The 14,662-nt window shown below is 36.5% G+C and overlaps 1 protein-coding gene across 1 annotated transcript in view; it reads left to right on the top strand.

Moving 5' to 3' along the window:
• The window catches only part of LOC141486864 (uncharacterized), a 29,707-nt gene extending 16,513 nt beyond the window's left edge, over positions 1 to 13,194 (top strand). The window contains exons 3-5 of the mRNA XM_074185443.1: positions 8,080 to 8,426; positions 11,217 to 11,457; positions 12,130 to 13,194. Of these exons, the coding sequence (XP_074041544.1) occupies positions 8,080 to 8,426; positions 11,217 to 11,457; positions 12,130 to 12,614 (1,073 nt within the window). The 3' untranslated portion in view covers positions 12,615 to 13,194. The remainder of the gene's footprint in view (positions 1 to 8,079; positions 8,427 to 11,216; positions 11,458 to 12,129) is intronic.
• Positions 13,195 to 14,662: the final 1,468 nt, after the last annotated feature.

Raw genomic sequence — 14,662 nt, 5'->3', positions numbered from 1 at the left:
TGGAAGCTTGAAGAAAATGGCGACAAATAATAGTTTTGATGTTGTATTGATGAAAGCATATCACATTTCAATTAGAGAGTATATGTCTAGATTTCTGTTGAGTTGTAGCACATCATAAAAATTTGATAGATATTTTTACATGTATTTTCAAGTAGATTTTACTTGTACCAGTTTAGATTACGAATGATCCATCTCCCTAGAAACAAATTTCCATAAGACGGAATTGAAACGGTTTTGTTCGCATCAAAAATAATTGTATTATAATGACCGTAGGTTATAAATACATCGGCAAAGTGTTCAGTTTCATTTGAAGATCTTCTGGTGTTCGAGCCTCTTCAGCTATTGATGTATCTCTGTACATAATCTCATAGTTGAGGCCTTCAGCGCAATAATGGACTAAGCCACCTTTATTTTATATTCACTAGATGGCGGCACGTGAACCATTATTGCATTTTAGAATTTTAAATATTTTGAGGAGCAAGAATGGAGTAAAGCGGGTTAATCCATTTTTGCACTTGTGACCGATCAAACATGTGATTTGTTGAGGTTATGAAAATTCGTGTTTACTGTCAAACTTTATTTATTTCTTGTCTAATATCTAATTAGTGATTGAGAACAATGAATAAATCTGGTGAAGAGGAACTGTAACGTGAGTATAAATGTGAATTTGAATTTTTTGATCAATTGAAAATTTTAATATTAGGTTTGTTCGATAGTGACGAAGAGCCTTCTGAATTTGCTGATTTTGGTTCTGAATACAATCTTTCAGCGAAAGTAGACATAGAGCCTCCACTGCAAGCCGCGCAAGTGAAACTATTAAGACAAAAGGAAAAAAACGCGAGGAAAAAGAGGAAACGTGGAAAAGGACTGTTAGAAAAAGCAAGCACTTGAAAGGTGAAGAATGTGTCAACAAGAGAGAAAATATACCGCGAAAACAACCAAAAATAGGTCCCTGTTTCTGTAATAACAAATGTCACACAAAAATATCTCAGGAAAGACAACTACAAATTTTTAATGAATTCTACAACCTCGAAACTTACAATATGCAAACAGCATATTTATTTACTATCATAAAAGTATGTAATAAGTATGTAATAAGCAACGCATTTACACTGCAAATCCTAATGATTCTAAAAGACAGAAAACCCGTGTTTATTGTTGGATAGATGATAGGGGAGTTACGGTGTGTAAGGAGTTTTTTCAAAATAATTTGAAAGTATCAGCTGGAAGGATCGATAGAGTTCTCAAACATAAAGGACAGGAGTCTACCCCTCCTTGCGACCTCAAAGGAAAGGTTCCAGCTGCAAATAAGACATCACCAAATAAAATTGCTGAGATAAAGGCTTTTATCGAATTATTTCCAAAATATGAAAGCCACTATGCTCTTCACAAATCGAAAAATTGTAAATATCTGGATCCTGATTTGAACATCGTCAAACTCTACTCACTATACACTCAGAAAGTTTCAACTCCTGTGTCAAATTTTGTCATCAGAAAAAATTTTAACGAAGAATTTAATCTGTCTTTCCATCCACCTGTATCAGATTCTTGCAGAAAATGTGATGCATATGCTATTGAAATTAAAGCTGCGGAAACCGAAGCTGATAGGCAAAAACTGAAACAAGAATTGGAATTGCACCAAAGAAAGGCAACTGGTGCACGTAATGGTCTTCAAAATGACACTCTATTTGCTGAAAACAATCCTGAAGTAACAGTGATTACGTTTGATATGATGAAAACATTACCTACTCCTTTACTGTCAACAGGCATTTGTTATTATAAACGACAACTATGGACATATTGTTTCTGTGATGTTTAAATGAAACTACGTTTCTTACTTTCACAACACAAACTGTATTTTCTTGGAAAGGTAAGAAAACAAGTAAACATAGGCTGCCAAAAAAGGAACACGTCCGAAAAACAGATGTTCCCCGGTGCGCGCGCCGTTTGTACTGATGGTATTGCCTATACAGGGTTGTTCAACTATACTACATTACACATGTTCAACTATACTACATTACACACTCCCACCCTTAAATGTGTCGTAACAGAGCCTATCAGGCGCATTTCTATTACGCTTAGGGCGTTCATAGGCGGAGTGAACGAAATTCTTATGATCTAATATATTTGGGATAGGATTATTTATTGACGAAGAACTCGGACCATATGCGATCGTTTCAGGAGCGACCTCCGATTTTGAATTCGAATCAAAATATTTATCATCCAAAGTGAATTCGTCGTCAATACAATATCTTATCTGATTAAAATGTCTTTTCCAATTCAGATTATCTTTTGGAACCTTCACAATGCAAACATTTTTGCCGATAAATTTTTCTATTTTAGCCTTACACCACACGGGTGTTTTCCCTCGATAGTCCCTAACGTACACAATCTGTCCTATTCTGAAGTTGCTTTTTCTTTTCCCTTTATAATTACTTTTATTTACAACCTGCGATTTAACTAAATTATCTTTAACTAAGGAAACATCTTTCACACCAGCACTGCTCCTTCCCGCTGGCCTGAGCAGGTCAAAACGGGTTCGAAGCGATCGCCCCAAAAACAACTTAGCAGGTGATTCCCCCGAAGAACAATGCGGGGTGTTTCTATATTGCAATAGAAATTTACATAACGACAGATTCACGTCCACCAGCTGATTATCAGACAATTCTTTCAATAAAAAAGCTTTAACTGTTTTAACAGAGTTTTCAGCCGCGCCGTTTGAAGATGGATTATAAGGTGGTATGGTTACATGATTTATGCCATTTACTTTGGTGAATGTACTGAATTCTTCTGAAATTAGCTGAGGGCCATTATCTGAAACTAACATTGAGGGTATTCCAAATCTTGAGAAAAGATCGCGCAATTTTTGAATGGTCACTTTGCTTGTAATAGACGACATCGGAAACACTTCTAGCCATTTGGAATAGGCGTCAGTCACAACCAAAAAGTATAAATTTTTCAAAGGTCCTAGAAAGTCTATATGAATTCTTTGCCAAATTACCTCCGGTATTGGCCACGATACCAAAGGCGTTTTTTCGGGGGTGCTGCGTGCCGACTGACATTCTTGACATTTTTTTACCATCACTTCAATATCTTTACTGAGAGATGGCCACCATACGTAAGATCGAGCAAGTGATTTCGTCTTCACGATACCAAAATGTCCGCTATGCAGTTCGGCCAAAATTGTTTTACGTAAAGAAGACGGAACTAAAACACGGTGCCCCCAAAGGAGAACATCATCTTCAATGCCAATTTCGAAACGTAATTTATAAAAAGGTTTTACTTCCTCGAGACAATTGGAAGGCCATCCATTTTTCACGTATGATACCACCTGCGATAATACAGGATCCATCATGGTTTCTTCTCGCATCCTAGTAACATCAATGGGTAAATATTCCGCATTGGATAAATAATTCAAGTTGATTTGAGAATTTTCAAAATCTCTTATGCCTTCTTCGAAATCAAAATTTTTTGAATCACTGTCAGCATCAAGAATCGGCAGTCTGGAAAGGAAGTCTGCAATGTTAGCTGAGGTATTGACATACTCAATCGTGAAGTCAAACCCACTTAGGATATAAGCATAACGTTGTAAACGATTGGCTGCTATAGTTGGTATTCCCTTTTTTGGGCCAAAAATACTAACTAATGGACGGTTGTCACTGCGCAAGATGAAATGTCGACCATATAAATATTGGTAAAAACGCTTGACACCGAATACCACTGCTAGAGCTTCCTTATCTAACTGTGAATATTTTTTCTCCGAATCCGTCAACGTTCGAGACGCAAAGCACACGGGGCGCTCCACCCCGTCCTCACAAATCTGCGACAGAACCGCACCCAAACCGTAGGCACTACTATCCACGGTTAACGTAGATTTGAGGGCTGCATTGAAATGCACTAAAAATGTATCGGAAAGTAGAACTATTTTGATTTTTTTAAATGCATCTTGGCAACTTTCAGTCCAATGCCATACTGCATTCTTCTTCAACAAATTGTACAACGGACTCACAATATTAGGCATACTCGGTATAAATCTGTTGTAATAAGTGACCATCCCCAAAAAAGATTTAAGTTGTGACACCGTTTTGGGCTCAGACATTTTTTCAATCGCCCTCAACTTTTCAGGGGCTTTGTGAATACCATTTTTATCAATAATCAGCCCCAGATATGACACACTATCTGAAAAAAATTCACATTTTTCTTTTTTTATTGTCAAGCCACAATCTTGTAGAATATTGAATACTTTTTCCAAATTACTCAGGTGACTCTCTTTATTTTTGCCAGTGATAATGATATCATCCAAAAAACATCCTACTCCTTCCAGATTCATGAATAACTGTTCCATCATCCTTTGAAACTGCGCCGGCGCACAGGCCAAACCGAATTGCAGAACATTGTAATGAAACAAACCCCTGTGAGTTGAAATAGTCGTCAGAATTCGCTTCGCGATTCTGGATGTAATGGTACCTGTTGATAAGCATGTGCTAAATCAATTTTAGAGAATTGTTCTCCCCCACTCAATTTTTCTAATAAATCATCCATTCGAGGCAATGGATATTTATCGACTATCAAATGGGGATTTATTGTTATTTTATAATCGCCACATAACCTAACAGTGTTATCTTTTTTTAGGATCGGTACTACAGGTGTTGCCCACGGACTAAACTCCACTGAAGAAATTATTTTATTACTTAGAAGCCTATCAATCTCTTCATCAACTTTCTTCTTCATTGCAAATGGTAAAGGTCGAAATTTACAAAACCTAGGTTGAGCATTTGGATCGACTCGTAACTGCAACTGAAATTTATTGAAGCAACCTAGCTTGCTAGAAAACACCTTTGGAAATTTGTTCATAAAGTAATCTTCAAATGACGTATTACCGTGTAAACTATGAATACTATATTTCGCTTCCTGAAACACCATATTGAATGATCTTATAAAATTTCTGCCAAGAAGTGCTGGGCCTTTCGAATCGACCACACAAAAATCTAATAACCTTCGTTTTGAACCATAATCTACTTGAAATTTTGCGATCCCCTCAGGTAGCACCCTATCTCCCGAAAAATTTATGAGTTCAATGTTAGTTCCAAACAATTGGACCGTGGAAAAATATTTCTTAAACAACGAAAGTGGCAAAACCGATGTTGCAGCACCTGAATCTAATTCCATTTTCAAAGGAACGTTATTTAAACAAATATCTATAATTATAGACTCATCTGATTTCTGGCGAAGACACAAGACTTGTGAACCAACATTTTGTTCACACTGTAACATCGCATCAGCCTGTGAAATTGACTCTATTTGAGTCAGATAATGTAGCTTATTTCTTTGTTTCTTGCAAACAGAACTCAGATGACCTTTAATTGAGCATGTATTACAAGTATACTCACGATACGGACAAACATTTGCTAAATGATCTTTTCCGCAGCGAAAACACTTCACCTTAACACGAAACACTTCTCCAGCTGCTCTACCACCGAATGATGAATGCCCCTTTTCCACACTGGAACTACTGGAAGCCTCCTTGCGACCTCCGTTTCGTTGAACGATTCGATGAACATCGATTTCATTAGGTTCACGTTTGATTTCGGAATCACACTGAAGCATTCCCACTTGGGCCGCTTCTTCTGTCAAGGCCACTTGTAATGCATTTGAAAAAGTTACTGAACTTTTTTCGCTGAACAGCTTGTTTCTCACCTTGCCCGGATTATAACCTGTGATGAATTTGTCACACAACTTTGTATCGAACGATTCACCAAAATCGCAATACATGGATAGCTTTTTCAACCGTGCACTCCATTCTTGGGCACTTTCAGTTTCCTGCTTGAATGCCGAATAAAAACTGAATCTTTCCACAAAAACAACATTTTGTTTCTTGAAATAATTATCCAAATGACCGGTTAATATCACCAAACTGGACGTTTCTGGCTCATCTGGTACACATAAAGTTTGAAGCAACCCGTATGCATCCTGGTGCAAGCCGTTTAGTAGTATTGCACGCTTAATATTGTCGTCAGTAATATTATTCGCAATAAAGTACTGCTGCAACCTTTTCCAATGCACAACCCAGTCATTAACAGCTGGATTGAACTCCAGTTGAATTCCTCTCGGAGCCGCCATCCTTCCTCACTAGCACAAGTTTTTGTACTTTGTTCGCAAATGTATTAGCAATGAAGTAAGAATAAATAGCACATCCCATCCTCGTCGCCAGAATATGTGATGTTTAAATGAAACTACGTTTCTTACTTTCACAACACAAACTGTATTTTCTTGGAAAGGTAAGAAAACAAGTAAACATAGGCTGCCAAAAAAGGAACACGTCCGAAAAACAGATGTTCCCCGGTGCGCGCGCCGTTTGTACTGATGGTATTGCCTATACAGGGTTGTTCAACTATACTACATTACACATGTTCAACTATACTACATTACAGTTTCGGAATCCACAATATGGGAAACGACGATGTTTATATGTTTCTTTGGGATGAGTCAGTGACCTCTAGAGGACCCCAAGTAATAGGATCTTGTCTTTTGAAGTTTATAAAGCAATCTGTTACAACAGAACATCTAATTATGTGTTCCGATCAGTGTGGTGGCCAAAACCGAAACATCAAGCTATCTGTTTTGTTTCTAGTCCTGATTACACAGTTAAAAAAATAGATCATAAATTTTTGGTCAGTGGGCATTCATATTTGCCATGCGACCAAGACTTCGGTTTTGTGAAAAAAAAAAGAAATTGTTTTCAAATATTTTCATTCCAGAACACTGGAATAACGTTATTTTGGGGGCAAGCAATAAAAATCCATTTAAAATCATTTGTATGGATAAAAACGACAAAAAAAATTGAAAAAGAATACCACAAATAGAAAAATTGATGTTGATAACTACAAAGTTCAGTGGCTAAAAATTCAGTGGTTAGGATTTTCCTCTGAAACGCCATTAAAAATATTTTTCTTTAGTGAACTCAACGTAAAAAAACGAAACACCCACCTGATCGACAATTTAGATTTACTTTATCCCAATGGAAACTGTATAAATGTCCTAAAAAAGGAAACCTGTTGAATTTGTTAGATTATGTTCCACCCATTCACCATGCATTTTATAATAGTCTTTAGACCAATTCTCAAATCGATGTTGATGAAGTACCTTTAGATTTCGCTAGCGATGAAGATGTTTAATAAAATTTAAAACCAAATATTTTTGTTTTTCTCTTTAAATCCGTATGATTTTTATAGGGACCATCCACACAAAAAAGAAAAAAGTCGATGTAAAAATGGACTAACCCACATCAAAATCAAAAATCGCCATAATTCAAAAATCAAATAATCCCCTCTTCAATTTTACACTATATTTGAAAACAATGTGCTGAAAATTAAATATGTTACGGTTTTGGCTTTTATAGAATCTTTCTCATGAAAATACCATTTTTATTTTCCATTTATCTGAATTTAAATAATTTGAGCTTAGTCCATTATTGCGCTGAAGGCCTCAGTTTTGGTTTTAACGTGACTGAGAAAGTGACTGATGAAAAATAAAGAAAGCTGGCCCCAAAATCAAACTTTGTGGAACTCCAAGTTCAGCATCATAACACTCGGGCCTGATTTCATATACACAGATATTTTTCTGAAACTGGGGTAGAACATACACCATGTACGAAAATTTCCCCTGAATCCTAGAGTATATAATTTACAAATGATTTTACTTATTATCTCCAAATAGATAGAGTCGGAAGCTTTGGATAAATCAAAAAAGATTATTCCATTAAATATACCTCATCAAGTTGATTTCATAACCCTTAAAATGTCGTAGTTTCTAACGTTGTACTTTTTGTAAGATAAAAATGAAATGTATAGTGTGAATGATAAATACTTTTTGACATATTCATATTTGAAAAAGCTTTTTCAATTCTTTCTTCAGTGACAACAAATAGAAATGTTTCAATGAAATCTTTGAGAATTAAAGACAATACAATGATTAGTTAGTCAAGGTAATAATGACTAAAACGAGTATTTCGAAATTAGAAGAAATATTCTATATGGTACTTTTAAATTTTTCTCATGTTCAAGTATTAATCTGTTGCAGAATTGGGAAGAGATTACATAGTCTACATCGAGTGTATATGCAGTATGATGGTTCATCCTTTCGAACGTGATATCGAACGATCAAGATCATGTGTCAAGTTGCTGATCAAAACTCTGGAATCATTCAATAATCCTTCCAAACAAGAAATGATGTGCTGGATAACGATTCTCGAAACCTTCATGGTACACAAGAATGTAACCGCATTTGTGAACGATCTGATGGACTGCAATATCATCCATATTCTGACAGACACTCTGCGACGTGCTTTAGGAATTCCGAATAATCCAAAATTGCAACTTGTAGACATGTATACGGTACAATGTTATCTACGTACGCGGATGATACCTGTGAGTATATTTCAACCTAACAGCACAACTATATTCCTACTACTAGGGAGAATATCTCAAAATAAATGAGGGAGGCAGTAGCAACAATATTTTGTGACCTCGCAAAAGCGACGGATGTTGGTTTCATTATACTTGTCAGATCGACTGATGAATGTAACTGTTACTACGTGGTAGGAGGTCATCATGAAAAATAAGAATTAAAACTTTCTATGGTATATAAAATAGGAAGTTCCAATTTTAGTTTTTCACTTGTCCGATCGTTGATAATGAGACTTTCAAATACCAATCAGTGGTTTGTGGGGTTCCTCAGAGTTCTGTTCTCGGCTCATCGTTGTTCCTAATGTACTTTAATGACCTACCTCTCATTCATGTTGAAATAGAATTCCACAATCTGTAGAAGGGCAAATTTTTTAGTTTACCCCGATAAGTTTACCACGATAAGTATTTTTCACAAATAAAAATCTTCTATTTATCAGTAACTTGTTGTATTTAACAATTTTGCCTATCAAAAAAAATTGTTAAGAAATAATGAAATACTTATCTTAACGTTTCGGAGGCCAAAATCTGTCGTGAAATACCACCTGGTCATTTACCATCATCTCGACTGATACCTAAGGGTTCCAGAATTGCAGGAACATCCGCTGACAACATAGCTCGTTTCAATATGTCGTTCACTTGGTGATGTCGAGATGTACGCCCTGCACTTCTCCTGCAACTCAAAGCATGTGTACCTTTCTCATCAACTATACTACCGCAAACACAATTATGAGGCACACAAATAGATGAACCCATCCTAAGTCCTACTGCTATTCTGAAAGATTCATCGTTTAATAGTGTTCCAAGAGGTGCAACAGGTAAAGCATTCAGCCAAGCACCCGATTCCTTGATTATTGCTGCTTTCAGACGAGCCTTATCGTATACACTTGTAGATTTCAGAAGTTTATCAGTTATAATGTTCAGAAGAGGTCGGTCCCATGCACTTTGTATTTTCTTTTTATCTATTGGAGGAGCAATATTAGTTGCGGCATGCCAAAGTGATTCACCTTCAGTGTAAAAAACGTCTTAATATTGATAAATATGGAAGGAAGGATGGAATCGATAATATCAGAAACACTATTGGCTGATGATAGAAAAGCTGGTAAAGCTACGGAAGAAGCCGAACGTAGCCCTAGTCCGCCAAGGTTTACAGGAAGCGTTACTTGGAGCCATGAATCATTATTGAAATGATTGTTTGTAGCAAAATCCGTCGTGTTGCGGAGTAAATTATGAAACTCGTCAAGCTCTAACTGACTTGACCAAGTGGGGGAACATCTGAGGGCGTACATGAGTTTTGGAATCGCCAAACAATTTTTCAAAAGAAAAAATGCAACGTGTTTTGGAAGTTCATTCAATCTGGTGGTCAGCAATTTTAGTGATTCCCGTTCTTCTCAAAGATGTTCTGAAAGTGAATCTTCAGAGAGAGGAGCACCCAGAAGACTCCATTTAGACTTTTCCAAAATTCTCATGCCAGAAGCCAATTTCAAAATGAATTCGGAAATATTATTCGGAGTTGAAAGAGTAATCAACTCGCATTTTTCGAAATTTTTCTAAATACTTAAAAACACTGTTTTCATCGCCAGCGATTGAGCCATCGTCCAAATACCAACAATTAAATTCGGATGATAAGCTTTTAGTGAGTTCGTTGATTGTCAGACAAAAAAGAGCAGGTCCTAAGGGATCACCTTGTTGAACACCTCTCTCAGACAGAATCAGATGTTGACCAAAACTCAAATAGGATGCTGATTTATAACACTGACTTGAGAAGGGATATAATCCTGAAAACGAACTTTAAACCTTACGAAGCATGATGTTTCTTCCAATCATCTTGAAGGCATTTTTGAAGTCTATTTTCAGGAAAATTTTTGAATCGGGATTCAAATCTAGCGGCCATTTGATTTTGGTGTTATTTAAGGTTTCTCGTTATCTGGTTATCTTGGAACCTATATTAATTTCTGCCACATTTAATCGTGACTTAATCATAGTTCAATTCTGAATGCAAATTGTATGTCCATAGATATTATTCATTTATATGATTTTACATACTGACAAATAGTATATTTTCGTGAAGTATTTATAATAAATCAGATCATTGTCATTTTTTTATTTGCGATAAATCAGTTCATTATGCAAATTTTTTGTGACAGATGTACTCAAGTTGATTTGGTTAAATTACCTGGCGCCCACAATTAAAATTTAACTTGCATATTCCCCTATCCTGTCTTCACTCAGCTGGAGCCGAATTCTTGGGCTGTCACAGTGACAACCCAACACCGTAGCGTGATCGAGCGTTACAACCTTAAATACTTCCGTTTTAACTTTCAGGTGCGTTTTGAATGAAATTCAGCTAGTAGTCAACAACAATATTTTTATGATTGTCACTGATTTCTTAGAATAAGCTACCCGCTCACTTAAGAATCTAAAAACTTTTAATGCTGCAAAACAGTTACGGATTAAGATCAGAATGAACAAAAAAGTACAAAAGTCAACTGACAATGTCTAACTTCAAAAAATACTTAATTGACTACCAGATTGAACATGAAAAATGTCCCATACAATTATGATAGTATCTTGTTCAATAATCCTTTTTTAAATCCATGCAAGAAACTGTCATCGGGATGTTTTGCTTTGCTGTAAGAGACGGGAATTGACTTTAGCTTAGATATTGAATTTGTTTATTATGAATATTAGTAAATATATCATGAAGAGGGTGTTAATATTGTTTGTGAGTATAACGATTTGGTAATTTTCTAGAGGGAAGATGAATTATTATATATCAGCGACGATGAATACCATACCAGCGACGATGAACCTCATTTCAGCGACGATGAACCCCATTTCAGCGACGATGAATGTCGATTCTCGTGCAAACATAATCGCTTCTGTCATTCAAACTATCAGTGCGATATGCTATCCACCGTATCTCCAGATGGCAACATTATAAAGTATCCACTAGATGAATATCTATCACAATTATTTGAACCGGAAACAGATAGTGAGTATATTTTTTCACAATTTCAATGACGAAGGTTGATCTGTTGAGTTAATCTATTGAGTCTGTTATCCGTTAAGTAGTAGAACGACAACCCTGTCTAAACTTAGTCGAGACGAAAGTGAATTATTTCCGCATCATCTTCATCTGCAGAATCCTCATGTGTTTGGCTGTTATGCTCGGGAGGTTCCACAAAAAATTCATGCATCTACATTATGCATTATATGGTGCATAACTATATGACGAAGAATTACACTTTTAAGCCTCTAGATCTAATAATTCATATAGAGATCAATATAGAGTTGGTGCTAGAATTTATAATAGGTTACCTATCTTCCTCAGGATGTTGAAGCTTCAGGATGTTGAAGCTTCAAAAATTTGTATTATATACGGGAAAAATATTAGATTTTAGCTCTCGAGCTAAAAATCTGATGCTTTTTTCCCTTGTATAATGAATAACTATTATTATTTCGGTAACTTTTCGCCCACTGGAATTTTTTGTGAATTTATATTCTGTATATTTGAATTACTTTATATATTTCTCTTTATATACTATGTTATGGTTGTCTATAGAGAGAAATAAATAATTGATTGATGATTGTGAAAAAAAAAAGATTACTCAAATTTATTGATAAATATCATGATAAAAATAAATAATCAATATTTTCAAAACAGGTACGGGAAGGCGCACTGACATAAAATTTCAAATCTCGGAGGTGAGACGACTTCTTATCGTCCGTACAACTCAAATGGTTGTTATCTGCCGTAGAATCCAACCAACGCATCCACAGTTTGGCTCAAAGGAGTTTCTCCTGCGCATGATTCAGGGTGCTATGTTTCTTCCATACCATAGTTCAGAAGAGAAAAAAATAGTCGAAGTCATAATTGAAATCCTCAAATGTCCAACCTTCCTCGTTTCATTGATGCAGACGGATATCATTGAGCAGATATATGATCTGTCACTATATGAGTCTCGGAAGCTGGACGACTTGAAGCAACCGTCAGGATATGAATATGAAATATGGGCAGAAAAGTTGCTTCAATGTTTTTTTTGTACGGCAAATTCGGCATTTGGTAATGGATGCACCAAAAAAGCTTTAATGGAAGGAGACGACACTGTGAAAGCCCTGATAGTCAACGTCATTCCATACACACAGTAAGTATTATTACGTTTTCTCGTGGGTTTCACCATAATTGATCATACTCTACAATTAAACTCAACTTTATTTCACTACTACACTGTCAATACGATGCAAAAACTCCAATTGAACTTCAGACTAATACTCAAATGTCTATCGCCTTATTATCTCACTTCGTACCGCACTTTCAACTAGAATAAACCTCTTATATACCCCGATGGAAGTCTTCGGAGGCCATTAGGAATATTCTCAAAACGATGCGACACCTAGAACGATCGGGAAACACACGTAGAGTTGTGCTTTGGTGACAGAGACTACTTCTACCTTTCTTTCATTTTCATTATTACTTACTATTGCCCTTCATTGTTTAAAAAAAACTGTTTGAAATATGTTTTCCGTTAATCAGCTGTCACGATTGTGGCACAAAGTTTTACTAAAATCTCTATCTATTGAGCGAAAGTCGGAATAAAACTCCACCTGTTCGAAACTTGTACAGGGAAGGCAATCCAACCCTCCAAAACTTTCATATAATAATAATAATAATAAGACTTTTATTAATCCAAATTCATAATTACATGACCAGTATGATAATATATATATATATATATATATATATATATATATATATATATATATATATATATATATATATATATATATATACATATATATATATATATATATATATATATATATATATATATATATATATATATATATATATATATATATATATATATAAATCAAAAATTAAACAATTTGTGGACACAACACTCAAGAAAGGGGGGCAAACCGCGGACACGTGTTTCTGGCTATTGGCCTCATCAGCGCGGTGCAGCCAAGTGTAAAGATGGGAAACACTTGTTTGCCGAAATCAGGAAACAACACAAACGCACGGAGTCAACAACAGGAGCCAACCGCACATTTGTGGTTCCAGTTAGAAGACCTAGAATTCCCAGGCTACATCTAACATGACCACGGAGGCAGCTATAGCTACCTGCGTGACATCCGGGTCCAGGATAAATACAGATAGAGATTTTATCGAGTGTGCATGATATAAATCAAAAATTAAACAATTTGTGGACACAACACTCAAGAAAGGGGGGCAAACCGCGGACACGTGTTTCTGGCTATTGGCCTCATCAGCGCGGTGCAGCCAAGTGTAAAGATGGGAAACACTTGTTTGCCGAAATCAGGAAACAACACAAACGCACGGAGTCAACAACAGGAGCCAACCGCACATTTGTGGTTCCAGTTAGAAGACCTAGAATTCCCAGGCTACATCTAACATGACCACGGAGGCAGCTATAGCTACCTGCGTGACATCCGGGTCCAGGATAAATACAGATAGAGATTTTATCGAGTGTGCATGATATAAATCAAAAATTAAACAATTTGTGGACACAACACTCAAGAAAGGGGGGCAAACCGCGGACACGTGTTTCTGGCTATTGGCCTCATCAGCGCGGTGCAGCCAAGTGTAAAGATGGGAAACACTTGTTTGCCGAAATCAGGAAACAACACAAACGCACGGAGTCAACAACAGGAGCCAACCGCACATTTGTGGTTCCAGTTAGAAGACCTAGAATTCCCAGGCTACATCTAACATGACCACGGAGGCAGCTATAGCTACCTGCGTGACATCCGGGTCCAGGATAAATACAGATAGAGATTTTATCGAGTGTGCATGATATAAATCAAAAATTAAACAATTTGTGGACACAACACTCAAGAAAGGGGGGCAAACCGCGGACACGTGTTTCTGGCTATTGGCCTCATCAGCGCGGTGCAGCCAAGTGTAAAGATGGGAAACACTTGTTTGCCGAAATCAGGAAACAACACAAACGCACGGAGTCAACAACAGGAGCCAACCGCACATTTGTGCGGTTGGCTCCTGTTGTTGACTCCGTGCGTTTGTGTTGTTTCCTGATTTCGGCAAACAAGTGTTTCCCATCTTTACACTTGGCTGCACCGCGCTGATGAGGCCAATAGCCAGAAACACGTGTCCGCGGTTTGCCCCCCTTTCTTGAGTGTTGTGTCCACAAATTGTTTAATTTTTGATTTATATC

This window comes from Leptinotarsa decemlineata, unplaced genomic scaffold, assembly GCF_025532065.1.
Source record: "Leptinotarsa decemlineata unplaced genomic scaffold, Ldec_3_MD MMD2_tig00026374_RagTag_RagTag, whole genome shotgun sequence".
NCBI lineage: Eukaryota > Metazoa > Arthropoda > Insecta > Coleoptera > Chrysomelidae > Leptinotarsa > Leptinotarsa decemlineata.
The sequence above is the reverse complement of the archived record's forward strand: the minus strand, read 5'-3'. Positions and strand labels throughout refer to the sequence as shown.